Source organism: Panthera tigris, chromosome A1, assembly GCF_018350195.1.
Source record: "Panthera tigris isolate Pti1 chromosome A1, P.tigris_Pti1_mat1.1, whole genome shotgun sequence".
Classification (NCBI taxonomy): domain Eukaryota; kingdom Metazoa; phylum Chordata; class Mammalia; order Carnivora; family Felidae; genus Panthera; species Panthera tigris.
Window position 1 is genome coordinate 143,251,678 of NC_056660.1, and position 19,823 is coordinate 143,271,500.

Sequence of the window (19,823 nt, forward strand, 5' to 3'; positions counted from 1 at the left end):
CAAATTACAATCTATGAGTGCTGCCGATACCCACGGGAGAGAATAAAATTACCTGTGCAAAGATGGAGGAAAAAATATTGTCTAATCTGGGAATATTCTGAGATTTTCAGGATTTCTTAAAAATTTTGAAAGCCTACATCATAATAAAGATTTCTATCATATTACCATCAGTGGTACTTTTTACTTAACACAGAATCTCCTATCTATCTATCTATCTATCTATCTATCTATCTATCTATCTATCTTTAAGTAAATTCTACGCTCAACATGGGACTTGAACTGATGGCCCTGAGATAGAGAATTGCAGGCTCTACTGACTGAGCCAGCCAGGCACCCCCAGAACTTCAATTTTAAATATCCAAGTTAGATCTGATTGCCAATAAGAAACATAAACATAAATTAACAGTCTAAAAATCATCTTACACACATGTACATTCTAAGTATTTGAAGTCAGACCAGAATTATTACCGGTACCCACATTTGAAACAGTAAAAATAACTGTGTATGCTGTGGTTTAAGGAATCTTTATTCTTAGGCCAACAAAAAATAAATTTCCCAGGCACCCCAATAAAATGTTTTTAATTGACCAAAATACTAACTTTTCTATTTAACTAGTACCACCTGAAATTAAAAATAAGTTTTTTTTCTGTTTTTAAGTGATACTTGCCATTTAGAAGAAAAATTCTGTAACCAAAAACCTCATTAAATTAAAACCAAAAACTAATAGTCATAAAAGAAAGTGTTGGGGCACCTGGGTGGCTCAGTTGACTGAGCATCCAATTCTTGATTTCGGCTCAGGTCACGATCTCACAGTCCCTGGGAAAAGCCCCCTGGGCTTTGCACTGAAAGCACTAAACCAGCTTGGGATTCTCTCTCTCCCTCTCTCTCTGCCCCTCCCCTGCTGAAGTGTAATACACACATACATATATAAGAAAGTCTTAAAGAAACTAGACTTAGGGGTGCCTGGGTGGCTCAGTCAGTTGGGAGGCTGACTTCAGCCCAGTTCATGATCTCAGGGTTCATGGATTCGAGCCCTGTGTCGGTGCTGACAGCTCAGAGCCTGGAGCTTCCTTTGGATTCTGCGTCTCCTTCTCTCTCTACCCCTCCCCTCTCTCTCAAAAATAAATAAACATTAAAAAAAATTTTTTTAAGTACAGTCAAGATAGAGCTATTAAAAAAACTGAACCCAGGATAGACTATAATTAATATAAGACCTACGACTGTATCATTTTGCACCAAAAGTAGCCATAAAGACAAGACTCACACAGTATGTGTATATAAAACTTTCAAAATTATCTTTGCATTTTTTCTACATTTAAAAAAGGAAAACAACTTCAATTTCCTAAAGACAGTATATTTATTTAACCTTATTTATACAAGACAAAATGTACCCCCACACACATTTATATATAATTATGTGTATATATGTGTGTATACATTTATATCCACATTTATATACCACAAAAGTGAAACAGATGATGAAATAAAATGAGCTTAGAAATCAAAAGATGGAATGGTCTTTTGGTCTTTTACTGGCAAGTTTCAGGTGCTCATTATTATAACAATTTATAATATAATAGGGCTCTTATAGTTCTTCAGTAATCATTTCAACTACTCTGTAATAACAGCTAACCCTTACGGAGCACCTATTACATGCCAGGAACACACACACACACACACACACACACACTCACTCACTCTCTCTCTCTCTCTCTCCCTCTCTCTCTCTCTTTGAATTCTTTAAAAACAATCCTATGAAATAAGAATCTTATTCAATTACCTTGTTAAAATAATAATTAAAATCCTTATTTTAAAGACAAGGTATCTAGGCAGAGAGAGGTAAATAACTTTCTACAAGTTACTGAAGGGGCAGAACCAGGCTATAAAGCCAGGCGGTCCGACTCCAAAGTTCACACATGTTTTGTTGTCTCTAAAAATAAACATTATTTAAGATGAGTGATTCGAAGTCACACAGCCAGCATATGATAAAGGAAAGTCAAATCCTGTCTCCTGCTTCCCATTCCCATGTTCTTCCCAGTCTCTCTGACAGAGAGATGACCACCACTTGAAGAAAATTAATTAATAATCAATTAAAAAAAAAAAATAAGCAAAACACAAAAGTTCTTCGAAAACACAGATTAGGCCCAAAAGCAAACTCAACAGCCCATCTTTGTTTCCGTCTTTCCTACACAGCAGGAAGACTCAGAAGAAGGAATTTTCATTTTCACATCCCACGTTAAGGACTTTATTTAGAGAAAAATCTAGATCTCTCTATTTTGATTTATTGCATCTTTGACATTCTAAACAACAGCTCAGTAGACATATTCCTTCCTCCGCAATGAAAACATTAATACCACAAACACCTGCTCCCTAAGAGGCCAGCTGGCTTACCTACTTCTACAGGTTTGCTGGAGAGAGCTGAGAAAGTGAGATAGGTCACATAGCAGCTTATGAGCCCCGATTGCAGTAGCCCGGAATGTGGCTGTCCTAGAAAGTGAAAGTGATAGATTTCAACACAGCATTTTACATTTCAACAATAAATAAGCCAAAAAAAAAAAAAAAAAAAAAAAAGCTCCCCACCCCTAAATGATATTCTTCAAACTGAGACCCCCATTTAAAGGAAAGAAGAGGTATAACATGTTTTCCAAATAACATTAAAAAGGTTGATTAGGCCAAACCTAACTCCAACGTTCTGCCGAGTTCTCTACCTACCATCACGTTATTTTAATAATAACTACAAATGTACTTAAACGCTCTGCCTAGTCTTCCTGAGGTTCATTAACACTAGCTCTTAAATCTTAAGATCTCAGAAGAAAATTCACCATCATTATTTGTGAGACCACATAGCTTAGTGAGGTAAATGATAGAGATATCATAGCGGAAAAAAGCTCAATCTGTTAACAGACAAAAAAAACTTGTGGGAATAGCAGTTCAGGTCAGAGAGGAAGGCACTGGGGCTCGGCATTCATTGAGGAAGGGCTTTAATATGTTATAATATTTAAACTAAACTAAGTGTTTTTATCATTCAGAATAACCAAGATATGATAAAAGGAATTTATCAAATTTTGGTGAAATCTTCTACCACCTGTCTACATGAAAAAATTTATTTCATCCAGTCTTCCCTCTGATTAAATGTGTTTTGAGTTGTAGTTATTAAGAGTTATAGACTCTTTTATAATGTTGCTCTTTGGCACAAGAGTAAGACTCACCTTAGCAACTAATGACATTAAACCAAATATTTCAAAATATTACAACTATTTTAAAAGGTAGGATTTAACCCAAACAGTATTTTAATCTGAACACTAATATGTTTTAGGGAATTCTTAACTGATCAGTTAAAGGGACTGGGAGATTAGTACTCTCAATTTCAATAATGTACTTGAAATTTTCACTGCCAGAAAACCTTTAAATTATCCAATGCTAGTTCATTTTTTTTTCCTTAAAGTTTATTTATTTAAGTTATCTCTATACCCAATGTGGGATTTGAACTCACGACCTGGAGATCATTCTCCCAGTAGGGACTAAACCATCCAGGTACACCAATACTAGTTAACTTATTAAATCACCATTTTAGAAATGACTCGAAGAGCTATAAATTATTGGCCACATTGCCCTTTTCCTACCTAGAAACCTGAATGTCATTTGGTTTTCTACAAGGAAATTAGACCATGGACACTTCTTTCTATAACCAAAGATGGCAGTCTGGCTTAAGACATCAGAAGTTGTTTATAAAAGACAACTCGAGTCTGTACTTTCTAAAGCACTTCCAAAATCCCATTATTTCTTCCCTTTGCCTTTGTGGATTGTTTGTTTATTCGTTTTTAAGTAAGCTCTATGCTCAACATGGGGCTTGAACTCATCAACAGGAGATTAAGAGTTACATGCTCAACTGACTGACCCAGCCAGGCACCCCTCTTCCATTTGCCTTTGAAACAACCTTAGGTCAAGTCAGGTTTACAGATTTCTGTTGGCTTTACTGAGAAAGGACTTGGATCTGAGGAAGGTTAGCTCATGGGCCAGCTGCTGGCTCAGCCAGATCAAATTTCCTGCTTCTTGACTCCTAGACCACATGGTCCCTGATTTTTGGTCCATAGGCCTTGAGTGAAAGATGAGCCCAGAAAGCACTCCTTCCTCAGCCTTCTCATTCACGTTTTACACAGAGATTATAGGGAAGAACTTAATATACAATCAGGGCATCTTCCATTTAAACGCTCCTTGTGGTACATTCATTAATAATGGTTAATAGCTGGGGCGCCTGGGTGGCTCAGTTGGTTGGGCGTCTGACTTCAACTCAGGTCATGATCTCACGGTTTGTGGGTTCAAGCCCCACATTGGGCTCTATGCTGACAGCTCAGAGCCTGGAGCCTGCTTCAGATCCTGTGCCTCCCTCTCTCTCTGCCCCTCCCCTGCTCATGCTCTGTCTCTGTCTCTCTCAAAAATAAATAAACATTAAAAAAAATAATAATGGTAATAGCTATCTTATTTATTGCCTTTACTACATTGAGATCTTTCTTGATAAGAAGCATGCCAACTATCCCATTCAGCCCAAGTGAAGACTTCAATCCCACCCTTCCTACTGCTGACCCATCCATGATAAATTATGGAGTGGCCAGAATTTAAAAACAAAACAAACAAAAACACCGGGTTTGGTCAAAGACACACAAAAAATATATAAATCAGGAGGGATGGAAAAAACTTGTACTTACGATTTTGGACACAAGGCGAGATGGCTACCACTGAAATAAGTAGACACAGGCCTCCGTTCAGCCCCAGGAGAATTTTGTTTTCCAGGCAGCCGTCCTTCTGGGTATAAAACACTGCCATCAAAATCAAGCCTCCGGTGGCGATGGAGTACATGATGAGTGTCACCAGGGCCAGAGCGGCATACCACAGCTTGTTGGTAGCTGTGCCGGCAGTCCTGTTTCTCCAGAAGTGGTAAGAGGGAGAGGAGAGAAGACAAGGTGATGAGGCCCCTGTTCTCTGACCGTCTCTCAGGCGGTAACTAATGCTATCAGCCCCCAGGCTGCTATCACCCCAGTTGTCCGGAAGACTATCATTTTATCAACAGTTAGGCTCAATCAAAGCTAGAAGGTACAGGTAAACATCTCAAAACAATTTTGGTTCAGGCTTAGAATTTTTCCTAAACACTACAACATTCCGTTTTTAAATATGTATTCATCAACTAAAATGTACTTGCACAGACTTGACTCTAACCTCCCCATTCTTTTTTTTTTTTTTAATTTACTGTGAGAGAGAGAGGAGGGAGAGAGTGCACATACACACATACACATGGGTGCAAGCGGGGAAGGGGCTGAGAGAGGGAGAGAATTCCAAGTGTGGAGCCTAATGCAGGGCTTAAACACACAAACCATGAGATCACAGCCTGAGCTGAAGTTGGAAACTTAACCAACTGAGCCACCCAGGCGCTCCGTAACCTCCCCATTCTGAAAAGGAATCGCCCTGGGATAGGTTTCGGCAGTATTAAAAAGTAGCTCTTGGGGCGCCTGGGTTGCTTAGTCGGTTGAGCATCCGACTTCGGCTCAGGTCATGAACTCACGGTCCTTGAGTTCCAGCCCAGCGCCGAACTCTGTGCTGATGGCTCAGAGCCTGGAGCCTGTTTCAGATTCTGTGTCTCCCTCTCTCTCTGACCCTCCCCCGTTCATGCTCTGTCTCTGTCTCAAAAATAAATAAATGTTAAAAAAAAAGAATTTTTTTTTAATTAAAAAAAAAAAAAAAGTAGCTCTTAGTTAAGTTCTCTTTGTGATTTCCCTCTCAACACAGAGCCTGGAGGGGCTGCTGTAGCAGCTTCTGCTAATGTCCATCTTCTCTTTAGGGAGAGACAAACTTGACTCAAAGACTGGATGACCTCAGCCCTTTCATCCCTCTGCTGCAAAGGGTCTGTAGTGGTACTGCTTCTCCAAAGCGATGCCACATAGGATTAAAAGAGAGTTTTTTTTTTTTTTTTTTAAGTTTATTTATTTTGAGAGGGGGGTTTATTTATTTTGGGAGGGGCAGAGAGTGGGAGAGGGAGAATCCCAGGCAGGTTCTGCACTGTCAGCATAGAGCCTGACGAGGGGCTCATATTCATGAGATCATGAGAGCATGACCTGAGCTGAAGTCGGACGCTCAACTGACTGAGCCACCCAGATGCTCCAAGGGAGAGTCTGAAAAGAATAAAATCAGCTAGGAAAGGAGTAAAAAACTGTAATGGGATTTACAATAAAAACTCTTAAAGAAGAGATTAATTTTCTCTCTAGTTTATGTAAATATTAATAAAGGGATAAGAGAATTAAGCGGTGGTTTAACAATCTATAGAAATCATTGAGGACAATAACAAAACAAGAGTTCAAAACCGCTCAGTCAAGACGGTAGAACCATAGGGAGCACGGGTGAATCACTGTCATCTGCCTTATGATTAAACTGCCGCACTGTAACCACGTTCTCACAAACCTTCACAGAGAAAGCAACTTGCTTAATGTTTTCACAGAACTGGAAAGTATTCAGGCAACTCAGCTAAAATGTTTTAATGATGAAAAAGTTACTGCAGCCAGAGACAAATAGGGAGGGAAGACCAAAATCATAATGACCATCATATTCCTGAAACCACGCCAGTGACCACAGAATTAGTCTAACATGAAAGGCACACGAAGGAAATAATAGAGTAAGACTCGAGAAGGGGTGGGGGGAGTGGATCTAGAAGCCAAATGGTAATCGATGACAGGAACAGAATGCAATGTATAGAGAAAGGCAAACACTGCTGACCAGTGTGTGGGTGGGGTGCAACTGTTCCTTTACTGGTCTTTTGGGCTGTCGCTAGCATATGAAGACTTTCTTATAGTCAATATAGGTCTACATTCCCAAAGTTAAATTCCCAACCCTAACCTCTCCCTTCAACTTTAGACTCATATTATCCAACTATTCAGCACAGGGGGTGGGGGAAGGGGGCTGGTCCAAACCAACTTCCCAAATGCACATCTCTACCCCCTAATCCTGCTTTTCTTCATCTTCCCAAACTCAGAAGATGGCAGTTCCATTCCTTCCTTTTGGGAAGGGAAACTTTTTTTAAAAAAGAAAAGAACTCGTGACTACAGTCTTTTTTCCCTCCCTCCACCCAACCCCACCTCCTCATCACCATCAGCAAAGTCCATGAGTTCCAATTTTGGAATAGACTAGAATCTGACTGCTGCTACCATCGTCTGAGCTACAGCCATCTCTCACCTGGATTATCTTCCACGGGCCTCCTTACTTGCACCTCTGACACCCCCTAACCTTTCCTGGAATTAAAATAGACTTTGTATCACGTTCCTCTGGTTTCAAACCCCACTAATGCCCTTCCTACCTCACACAAATGCCCCAGAAGCCCGACAGCATCTGGCCAAATGGCATCTCCTACCTCACCACTGGTGCCCATCCCTCACCACAGGGGTGCAGCACAGTGGGCCCCCATTTGCCCCCAAACAAGCCGGGCATGGGCCCGGCACAGTCCTGCCTCAGCCTCCACACTTCCTTCTGTTTGCAGTGGTCTCCCTCACACCTGATCATGAAGCCTTTCCCTGCCCTGCTCTCCTCAACCCCCACACCCCGCTTTCTTTTTCTCTGGTCTTTTCCCATTGAACCTGTTACTTACTTACTTGATCATAAATTGGCTGCCCATGCCTCCTGCCCTCCCCAACAGGAGAAGGTAAGCTTCATAGAGCAGGACATCACTGTGTTCACTGCTCTTCTCCTGCTATTGAGTGCCTGGCAAACAGGTGCCTACTGAATATTAGTGTAAGAAATGTCAACTGTTAAAAAATAACTTTGTGGGGGTGCCTGGGTGGCTCAGTTGGTTGAGCGTCCGACTTCAGCTCAGGTCATGATCTCAAGGTTTGTGAGTTCGAGCCCTGTGTCTGACTCTGTGCTGACAGCTCAGAGCCTGGAGCCTGCTTCATATTCTGTGTCTCCCTCCCTCTCTGCCCCCCACCCCCGACTTGTACTCTGTCTCTTTCTCTGTCTCTCTCTTAGGAATAACAAGTATTAAAAAAATAATAACTTCGTGCAGCAGTGTTTTAGGAGAATGGCTGCTATTCCTGCTGCTCCAGATTCATGACATCCTCCTTGATGACCTTTTGTTTTGCAGATAACCCAAGTGCCATGACTTACTTATCTTTATACTCTCGGTGCCTACCACATTGTCTGGGACACAGTTAATACTCCCCAAAACTGTGAATAAATGCTAAATGAGAAGAAGTGCTTCAAAGGAGATTAGAAAAGGACCAGACAACGGGGCAGAGTGTACCAACCCAGCAGTACGCTGGCACCAGGCTGGGCTCGGGTTCTGGAGTAAATAACACCTAACCACAACAGAAATGACAAATCTAGCACATTTAGAAAATGGGTCTTTGTTAGAAACACCTAAATGTACCTTCTACTTTTTGCTATTTCAATTTTGATATAGAAGCGTCATTTCAAATCACAATATCTGAGGTTGAAAGGAAAAAGAAAATTAAACCTCTAACGTGACCATATTATTTTACAGGTGTGAAAACAGCGGTCAGAGAGGCCAAGTAATATGCCCAAAGGGAAACAGCGATCTAGAGGAGCAGAGGGACAGACACCTGCAGTCTCCTGGTTTCCGGACCCATGGCCTCCATCCTACTGCCTTTGGGATCTTCTTCTCAAGATATTTCTTGAAAAGAGGAAACAGGGGCACTTGGGTGGTTCCGTCGGTTAAGCGGCCAACTCTCAATTTCAGCTCAGGTCATGATCTCCTGGTTTGTGAGATCAAGCCCCACATGGGGCTCTGCACTGACAGTCGGGAGGGAGCCTACTTGGGATTGTCTCTCTCCTCTCACTCTCCCACTGTCTCTCTAAAATAAATAAGTAAACTTAAAAAAAAAAGAGAGAGAGAGAGAAAACAGAGAGGAAAAGGGAAGAAAAAGCAGTTTGGTTGTTCCATGAAAAGTGATGTATTATATTTTCTAGACTATCCTTGTAAGCAATAGTCTCTGTTAAAAAACAAACCTAGTAAATTAGATTAATTTATCTGAAAATACATTATTAGTGAGCTGCCTAGCTTAATCCTAATTTTAGGCAGACAAATCAACTATGAATATGCTGACATTAAGGGATTTTGTTGGGATACTGGCCTCAATGTGTAGACAACAGCAACATCATCGGTTGCAAAGCGCTTAAGTTGTTCTTACTGAGTGGTTTCGGGAAGGTTTTTACAGCAGCCAAACTCTTCCAAATGCCTGTTAAAACTTAGCATGAATAATTAGTCCCAGAAAATGGCTTCAGAACTGAGCAAAACATTCAAGTCAGAGTAAAGAAGCTCAAATATTGTCAAGGGAACATACTGCTTACTGGGTAAATCAGGCACCCAGTATCAAAAACGGTATTATTCCACCATGAAGTTCCCTATTTTGACCTATATGGGTAAGAATTTTAGGAAACATTTAGAATGATTTTATATTAGACAAAATAAATTTCTGTAGTATCACTTATGTGACTCCTCTATGTGCTGTAAATATTTTAGAAACTATTAAGTATTTGGGTATTTAGTATTCACTAAATTATAAAATGATAACACTAGCCTTTCACTCAGGCATCTCTTGATTTGATCTCTAAAGAAACAAAACCAAACCCAATGAAACACTAACTACCACCAAGCTGAGGAATACAATCAGAGTGAAAAGTTATTTTGAGGGAATCTGGACCATATATTTTGTTTTGTCCAAGAGAAAAAATAAATTTCATGTTCATACATTATTTACTGATTTCTTTTTTCCAAAATAGTTTAAAATAACATGATACGAATAAAAATGACAAAACAACAAGAAGTCTTCCTAGGCACAACAGATAGTTATTCTCATTTGTTATTTTATAAGGAAGCTAAGCAAACAAGAGCAGCAAAGTGCCCTGCCTGGGGGCACAAAGGGAGTCAGCCTGGCCTTTAGCACTCAAGGGGCTGACACTTACCTAGTTGCCATTTCCTGAATTGTGTGGCTCAGCGAGAAATAAAACTAGCTATTAATAATTTGGCATTTCCTACTTATCCTAGGATGTGAATTCCATGTCAAGGCGCTTAGAAAGAATCTACATTTTTAAATTCAGGATGGCTTTCTAAGGTAGCACAACAGATCTTCCTAACGAAGGGTCTTTATAATCTTAGGCAGATTGAGAAAGAACCAAAAAAAAATTTTTTTAAGTATATTTATTTACTTTGAGAGAGACAGAGACAGCACGAGTGGGGGAGAGGGAGGGAAAGAGGGAGACAATCCCAAGCAGGCTCCGCACTGTTGGTGCAGAGCCTGATGGGGCTCAAACTCATGAAAGATCATGACCTGAGCTGAAACCAAGAGTCAGACTGACTGACCCACCCAGGTGCCCCCAAAGTACTTTTTTCTAAATCTCCTGAGGATGGAGGCATAAGATAAAACCTGCCCAAGTTTTCAGGCACCTAGCGTCACAACCGGGGAGCCAGGGCCAAGAGGTGCCAGCAATGGATGTTGAGTGTGGCTAAGTCACAACAGCAGCTGACTCAGAGCCCAAATGAGAGAACACAGGGAAAAGCCAAAAAGTGAAAAAGAAATAACATGGAAGAAGGAAAGGAAGAAAGGAGAGGAAGACCGGTAGAGGAGAGGAATGAAGGGAAAGTGCGCCAACCTGTTTCTGGCATGAGCAGGCTGCCCACCCCTGCCAACACAGCTCGGGGTAGACCCTCTATCAACACCGTATTGCAGGCAGTTTCCCCGAGCAACGACTGAGTTCACTTGGAAACCTTCCCAAATTGCACATACCAGTTCTTGTTCCATTTATGTGCAAACTCCACGAGCAGGATGAGCTGGATGCCTATAAAGATGAAGCCCCCGACGGCTCCCACATAGCGCCAGGCTGCAAAAGAAGACCATCCAAAAGGAGATGAGGTGACCACTCCAAGTGCTGAGCTTAAAGGAGAATAATGACTACAGTTTATCTTTACTACACTCTTACTGTACCTGCAACACATTTAATTTCCACGCAACCGTATAAGATGGGTGCTATTGTTACACGCACTTTACAGATGAGAAAAATTGAGAGTCTATGCAAATCGACAAAGTCCCACAACCATGGGGCTCAGTCAGTTAAGTGTCCGACTTCGGCTCAGGTCATGATCTCACAGTTTGTGGGTTTGAGCCCCGCATGGGGCTCTGTGCTGACAGCTCAGAGCGTGGAGGCTGCTTCGGATTCTGTGTCTCCCTCTCTCTCTCTGCCCCTCCCTAGCTTACACTCTGTCTCTTTCTGTCTCTCAAAAGAGAAATAAAACGTTAAAAAAAAAAAAGTGTCCCATGGCCAGTAAAGGACGTAGCTGGGATGTGAACACAAAGCAGTGTGTGTGGCTCTTGAGCATCTAAGCTGAACCTACACACTGTAACTGACAGCTACCCTAAAAGACGCAGCTATTCACAAAATCAACAACGACCCACGATTTGTAAGTAAAAACATATCTTAAGAAGAAAAAAGGCAGTGAGCCACCAGAGATTAGTAGGGAAATGAGGGTCAGACTGGGGGCCACGGACTCAGATCCACTCCTCGCTCTGCTACAAGGATGCTCTAACCTTCCGTGTCTCTAGGTTACAGGTTGTCTATGAAAATGGCTGAACTGCAGTTGGCTATAAAAAGAACTGTTAGCCCCGTCCCATTCTAAATCTATCTTTCTAACACATAAAAGTACATCTGTGGGGAACAGAAAACTAGTTAACAGCATTTTAGGAAAAAATAAGACTCGGAGAGGACCTCCTTCAGGAGTGCATGCAGCTAGTTATGCCCCTAAAAACTAGCCAGACCCTAGTGACCATTTGAGGGGCCGTAGTCTTTTCCTTAGGGACTGACATAGTGCGAATGTTTTTACTACCTTAATTAGGAAAATGAATTCGTTTGGGTTAAACAATGTTTTGAATCTCCCTAGTTTTCATGTAGAAGGACCCCTGTTTCACCTATGATTAACGGTTCCAAATTAAATTAAGTTCGGGAAATTCTAGGAATAAGAAATGTAATCCAATATTATATACAGTTTCACCTAGGTAAGTTTAGAAATAAGGCTTTCTTATCTCATTATAGCTGCAGCTCATTTAAAACTCAGTAGCCTCGTGTTCCGCGTAGGCGGATTTCCGGGCAGTGCTCAGAAAGAACAAGGCGTCCCAGAACGCCTTCAGTGATGGTTTCATACTAACATGCTAAACTGTTTTTCAGAGAGACTTGCAGGGCCCCATTTTCCCTTCAGGCCAATCACCTTAAAATTAGCAACTGAATTCTCCAGGCTGTAGAGCAATACCTGGCCAGAAAGGGAGGGAACAGGGGAAAGATCTAGATGGAGAAAGAGGAGTGAACAGGAAGGGATAGGGAGTGGGGAAGGTGGATACAGTGTGGGCAGGTAAGGCAGGAATTTTTTTTTTATTAAACCACAAGAAAATCACTAATTCGAAATATCAAAGGCACCCTGGACTACACTTTTGAACAATTTTACAAAATGGGTAAGAACAAAATAAATAGGTACCCCAAATACCCCATTTGTACCATTCAGAAAGGTCTCCTGATCTGGAATGAAGAAAGCTCCTGAGCACATGGCCCCCAACAGCAGAAGTTTAAAGAACCAAAAGCTGGAAAGAAAAAAAAGAAAAAAAGAGGAAATGTATTTAAATGATATTCATGGAAGCACAAAAGACCTTTTATAAGGTAAGCATGTCAGGGGGCGCCTGGGTGGGTGAGTCGATTAGGCGTCTGACTTCGGCTCAAGTCATGATCTCACGGTTCATGGGTTCGAGCCCCGCATCGGGCTCTGTGCTGACAGCTCAGGCCTGGAGCCTGCTTTGGATTCTGTGTCCCTCGCTCTCTGCCCCTCCCCCAGTCATGCTCTGTCTCTCTCAAAAAAGAGAGAGAGAGAGAAGGTAAGCATGTCAGTCCATGTTTCTACCATTGGTACTGTTCCTTCCAAATCGAGAGGAAGTAATTAAGTGACTGGAGACTGCCTTGTCCCATAATTAAGACCAATTCAGCATGGTCGCTGATTGTGCAAAACATCACTTTGTTGCAGGGGGGTGGAAATGACCTAGGGGTAGGTCTTAGTACTAGAAATAAAAACGCCTACCTCTGCTGCATTTCTCACTGTGGTACTGGCGTGACCAATAGGATTCTAATTCTTGGGCCACTGAGGGGTGACAAATCCCCCCCTTCCCGAAAATGAGTGTCAACAATTTCAACTACAGGAAGAGCAGTCAGATGGTCGGATTAGAAGAGGTCAAGGAACACTATTCTGAATATCAGGAAAGGGGAAACTAGGGGCGCCTGGGTGGCTCGGTCGGTTAAGCGTCTGATTCTTCATTTTGGCTCAGGTCGCGATCAGATTGATGCTTTGTGAGTTCGAGCCCCGCACACTGACAGTGCCAAGCCTGCTTGGGATTTACTCCTTCTCTCTCTACCCCTCCCCTGCTCACACTCCCTCTCTCTCAAAATAAATTACTATTCAAAATAAAAAGAGAGAAACCAACCCCCAAGACTGAAGACTCACCCGTTGTGAATATGTGCTCTACAACCTTTGCTGCTGTTGATTTTCAAGGTCAGAAGGCAGAAGATGAAGAAGAAACAGGCCATTCCAAAACAGACTCTATACACGGCAGAATATCCCACTAGTTTCTCACAGGTGTCACCAGCTTTAATGCCTTTACAAATATCTTCGTAAAAAGGAATCTGAGGAAAAAACAGAAAAAAGTCATCTGTTAAAACTGGGTAAAGAGAAGGGTGCCTGGCTGGCTCAGGCGGAAGAGATTTGACTCTTGATCTTGGGACTATGGGTTTGAGCCCCATGTTGAATGCAGAGATTACTTTATAAACAAACTTCTAAAAAATAATAATAATAAAGTTGGGTAAAGAGGGGCTGTCATGAAGTGTTCCCTGAGCCTGCAAATCAAAGTCCAATGTGGAAATGTACTTTGGGCATAGAGAAACAAACAATTTTCTCTGAATCATTTTTTTTTAATTTTTTAATGTTTTTATTTATTTTTGAGACAGAGACAGCATGAGCAGGGCAGGGGCAGACAGAGAGGGAGACACAGAATCCGAAGCAGGCTCCAGGCTCTGAGCTGTCAGAACAGAGCCTGACTCAGGGCTCGAACCCACGGACTGTGAGATCATGGCCTGAGCTGAAGTTGGATGCTGAACCGACTGAGCCACCCAGGCGCCCCTCTCTGAATCATTTTTAAAGACACAGTGCTCATAGCATACCACTTCACCTTTACTTATCCTAATGAATTTTGAAATCTAGCATGGGAATTTTTAAAAATTATACTTGTCATTTTTCTTGAAAAGCACAAACATACAGAATAAAGTGAGAAACTTCCTTCACTCCTGACCCAAAATGTCACTCCTCTCCTCAAGAGAGTTAACAATTTGGTGGGTGTTTTTATTAGTTCAGGTGTGTGTGTCCTCATCCCCATACTTGGTCACAATACACACAAACACACACACACACACACACACACACACACACACACACACACACACACACCGTGTGGTACCATGTATATAGTATATACAAAAAACAGCTTTATTAAATAAAAGATTATACGTATTGTTCTGTGATATGTTTCTTTCCAACTAACAGTAAGCCATGGAGATCTTTCCCTATTAATTATACATAAAACCCCAACCCACTTCTTAACCAATATTTAATATTTTATAGTAAGAATTCTAGATCAAAATTGGTAAGCTTCACACACTGAACTTGTTAGAGACAATTTTTTGTTTCCTGTTATATGTTTTCTTGCTATTACAAATGCTGACTCAATAAACATTGTTATGCCTCCTCATTGCACACATGCCATTATTTATACAGGAGAGACTCCTGACCTAGAAATGGAATCAAGTTTTAGTTTCAAGAGTTAGAGTCAAACCACACTTCAAAGACTGTAGCAATTCATGTCTCATCAGTAATATCTGAGACTGCTCACATTTCCAACCTGAACCTGCAATTTAAAGATAAAGTAAAGGTTCATAACAAATGGCCCCAAGATATGCCACTTTGGTGTGAGAATTACATTGATCTGAAAACAATCAAGTTCCAGAAGACTCAAAAAACTTTGGCCTTCCTTGCTAATTGCCTAAAAAAAAAATTAGATGGGGGCAGGGGAGAATTTAATAGAGGACTTGTTCCAGGAAGAGAGCTACCACCATAGACCAGTACAGCATAGTGCACCTGGGTGGCTGTCAGTTAAGCATCTGACTTCAGGTCATGATCTCACCCACCATTCGTTGAGTTTGAGCCCTGCTTCAGGTGCGCCCTGCTTCTCTCTTGGAAAGGAAAGGAAAGGAAAGGAAAGGAGAGGAGAGGAGAGGAGAGGAGAGGAGAGGAGAGGAGAGGAGAGGAGAGGAGAGGAGAGGAGAGGAGAGGGGAGGGGAGGGGAGGGGAGGGGAGGGGAGGGGAGGGGAGGGGAGGGGAGGGGAGGGGAGGGGAGGGGAGGAGAGGAAGGCAAGCGAACAAACTACAGCATACTATGAACTAGGTAGTAGACAAGGAGGAATTCAGCAAGGTCTGTTTATGAAAATTCCTCTGTCCCTTGCTTCCATATGGCCCACCAAATTTGTTTACCAAACATTTACCCTTTATCTTCCAGTAAATTGTCTTCCTTCCCATCGGAGTCTCGAAGTCTCAAGCCCCTTCCCCCTTCTCCTTAGTTCAGGATGACATATATACCTCATTTTGTCTATCTTTGGAATCTCATGTTTATGAGATTATGTGGATTCTGTGAAAGTATGAAATTAAGTTTGATTTCCCCTATTAATCTGTCTTGTATCAATTTAATTTTTAGACCAGCCAGGAAATTCTTGAAGGGTGAGGAAAAACTTTCCTCCCCCAAAATAAAAAACACTCTTGTTTCAATGTCCTCATTATGAGTAGTATTCATATCTTTTGTTAAATTTATGGCTATCTGCATTTTTCTCTGTGAATTGGCTATTGAGCTTTTTTTCTTCTTGATCTGTTGACACTGTTATTTGAGTCTTAATCTTCTGATAAATGTTGGCAATGGTTTCTTCTAGTCCAACTAGAAGGTTTCAATGTAAAACCTATATGCATTACCAGAATGATTAAAATCTTCCATAATAGGGGTGGGCGCCTGCCTGGGTGGCTCAGTTGGTTGAGCGTCCAACTTCAGCTCAGGTCATGATCTCATGATTTGTGAGTTTGAGCCCCACATCAGGCTCTGTGCTGACAGCTCAGAGCCTAGAGCCTGCTTCGGATTCTATCTCCTTCTCTCTCTGCCCCTCCCCACTTGTGCTCTGTCTCTCTGTCTCTCAAAAATAAATAAAATAAAATAAAATATTTTTTAATTTTCCATAATAAAAACAAGCAGTATATTTCTAACTAATGTTGGAAAATAAAGATTTAGTCAATGGTTATTAAAAAAAAGAAAAGAAACCTTGCTTCTTATTAACATCAAAGTGGAACATTCTTCAGAACAAAACAATAAGCTGAAAATCACATTGTAACTGTTATTCACAAGACAAAAAAATATCGCAGAGGGGAAAAAAATGACACAAAGCTGGAAGTAAAATTGAAGCATGACAAGTTAGTTTTTTCTTCAGAAAAGATTTTTTAAAGCTTATTTATTTATTTTGAGAGAGAGAGAGAGAGAGAGGAGTAGCAAAGCGAGAGATAGAGAGCAAGAATTCCAAACGCGGGGCTTGAACTCACAAACTGCAAGATCATGACCTGAGCTGAAACCAAGAGCTGGACGCTCAACCAACTGAGCCACCCAGATGCCCCTCTCCAGAAATTATCTTAAAGGCTACTCAGATTTCCATCAGCAAAAGGAAAACTAAATTTAATTGGAGTTCATTTTCCTGAATGAAGATTCCCTCCACTCAGAAAATGACTGCAGTGGGGCGCCTGGGTGGCTCAGTCGGTTGAGCGTCCGACTTCAGCTCAGGTCACAATCTCGCGGTCCGTGAGTTCGAGCCCCGCGTCGGGCTCTGGGCTGATGGCTCGGAGCCTGGAGCCTGTTTCAGATTCTGTGTCTCCCTCTCTCTGACCCTCTCCTGTTCATGCTCTGTCTCTCTCTGTCTCAAAAATAAATAAACGTTAAAAAAAAAATTTTTTTTAAAGAAAATGTCTGCAGTCATTATAATACCTGAATCTGAAACATGTTTCTCCAAAACAGCATGTTTTTTCAAGTAAATGCCTCAGGCAAAAATGCATTGTTGCTGAGAACCAATTAGTATAGGTCCTTGTCTCTGAACAGATAGATACACAAGATTTCATAAAGAAATGTCAAATATTTTGTAGTCAGAAAGTTTCTACAACCGCAATTTTCTTTTTTTTAGATCAGTTCAAGATGTAAAAGAATAGAGACACGACTATATTTTTTAACAGGCTACAAAACAAAGTAGCATGTGTAGGATTACCAGATAAAATACAAAATGTATAGTTAAATTTAAATTTTGCACAAACAATGACAGATTTTTTAGTGTAAGTACATCTGCAGGAGTGCTGACAGTATGGACTCCATCTTTGGCCCTGCTGCTAGTTTGTGTTCACTTGATGACCTCTCTTGGGGCTGGGTGTTCAGGGCGCCCTGGAGATTAATATACTTAGAAATGCCTGCCAAGCCCAGATGGAGGCTGGGGGAGGCTTGTTTGGGCCCTGTGAATCAGTTAGATAGAACATGGTCTTCCCTCTTCCTGAGGCACAGGTGGTGCCAAAAGATCTAATTAAAGGTTAGCTGTCAATTAGGTACATGTGAACCCTCTGACCTCATTACAGTGCTCTCACGCATGTCCCCTCCCTCTGTAAAATCCAAACTAAGGTCCAGAATTTGCAGAGAATAACTGCACTTGCTGCCGATCCTTCTCTGCCAGATCCACCCCCCACAACCCCTCACCCCCACACTCAGTAAGTTACCCTAAATAAAACTCTGTATAAATTGTATCGAGTTGCCTGCTTCGTTTTCCAGTCTCAAAGTTGCCTTCTCAGTTTGGGAGAAATAATTTACTCTTCCTCTTCTACCTTCTAACAATGCTCCATACAATATTTGGGACATACTTATGCTAAAAAAAAAAAAAAAAAAAAGCATTCCTTGTCATAAAATAAAGCTCAAAAGAAGTCAGGCTCTCTCTGGAAGGGGCCAGGTATACTCCATGCTAGAAAGATGAAAAGATGACTGGTTTCAGTAGGTGGGTAAGGTGGAAGGCCCTGGTTCAAAAGTCCAGGTAACAGATGAAGAAGGTAAGCCACTGGTAGGGAGACTAGAAATTCTGTAGGTAAAAGTCCTAACTGGTAGGACTATATGAATGACAAGAATGCAGTGAAGGAGGGGGCGGTGGGTACTGTTTGGGGTGGTGGGGGAATGGGGTTGGCATAGGACAAACAGGGGAACTAGAACAGATCAGGCGTTTGTTTTAACATACAGGGTTAGAGGCAACCTGGGGCATCCCAGTGAAAATGTCTAGTCTGGAAATTGCTTTAGGACAGTGATTTGGACTAGGCCCAAGGGCACAGGGAGCACTCCCATGCAGGTAATAAGAGAAGTCAGCAAGTGCTTTCCGAAGGAGTCTCAATTTTTAGCTTGTGTTTTACCATAAGTGAGCAAACTCACAGGGTTAAAAATCTTCAAATAGTCAACATCCAAAAACCAAATGATCCAATTAAAAAATGGTCAGAAGACATGAACAGACATTTGTCCAAAGTTGACATCCAGATGGCCAACAGACACATAAAAAGATGCTCATCATGATTTACCATCAGGGAAATACAAATCAAAACTACAATAAGATATCACCTCACACCTGTCAGAATGGCTACAATCAACAACACAAGACACAAAAGGGGTTGGTGAGGATGTGGACAAAGGGGAACCTCACGCACTGTTGGTGGGAATGCAAACTGGTGCACCGCTTTGCAAAACAGTGCGGAGGTTCCTCAAAAAGTTAAAAATAAAACTACCCTATGGTCCAGCAAATGCACTACTGGGTATTTACCTAAAGAACAGAAGAACACCAATTCAAAGGGATACATGTACCCCTACGTTTATAGCAGTATTATTTACAACAGCCAAATTATGGAAGCAGCCCAAGTGTCCATCGAAAGATGAATGGAAAGGGGCGTCTGGGTGGCTCAGCCGTTTAAGCGGCCGACTTCGGCTCAGGTCATGATCTCACGGTCTGTGAGTTCGAGCCCCACGTCGGGCTCTGTGCTGACAGCTCAGAGCCTGGAGCCCATTTCAGATTCTGTGTCTCCCTCTCTCTCTGACCCTCCCCTGCTCATGCTCTGTCTCTCTCTGTCTCAAAAATAAATAAACGTTAAAAAAAAATTTTTTTTTAAAAAAAAGAAAGATGAATGGAAAAAGATGTGGTGTTCATACACACATACAGTAGAATATTATTCATCCGTTAAAAAGAATGAAATCCTGCTATTTGCAATGACATGGATAGAGCTATACAGTACAATGCTAAGCAAAATAAGTCAGAGAAAGACAAACACCATATCATTTCACTCCTATGTGGAATTTCAGAAACAAAACAATGAGCAAAGGGGGGAAAAGGAGAGAGACAAACCAAGAAACAGACTCTTAATTATAGAGAGCAAATTGATGGTTACCAGAGGGGAGAGGGGTGGGGGGATAGGTGATAGGGATTAAGGAGTGCACTTGTCTTACAATGAGCACTGGGTGATGTATGGAATTGATTCATTATATTATACACCTGAAACTAATATATTAACACTGCCCCTTAACTAACCGGAATTAAGATAAAAGCTTAATTTAAAGAATGTTTTAAATTTATTTATTTTGAGAGAGCGAGAGAGACTGAGC

The 19,823-nt window shown here is 41.4% G+C and overlaps 1 protein-coding gene across 1 annotated transcript in view; it reads right to left on the reverse strand.

Annotated features, from left to right (window-relative positions):
• The window catches only part of SERINC5 (serine incorporator 5), a 100,470-nt gene that overhangs the window by 19,402 nt on the left and 61,245 nt on the right, over positions 1–19,823 (reverse strand). The window contains exons 3-7 of the mRNA XM_042989227.1: positions 13,529–13,707; positions 12,538–12,620; positions 10,782–10,875; positions 4,707–4,918; positions 2,392–2,487 (exon numbers count right to left, since the gene is read on the reverse strand). Coding sequence (XP_042845161.1) covers positions 2,392–2,487; positions 4,707–4,918; positions 10,782–10,875; positions 12,538–12,620; positions 13,529–13,707 — 664 coding nt within the window. The remainder of the gene's footprint in view (positions 1–2,391; positions 2,488–4,706; positions 4,919–10,781; positions 10,876–12,537; positions 12,621–13,528; positions 13,708–19,823) is intronic.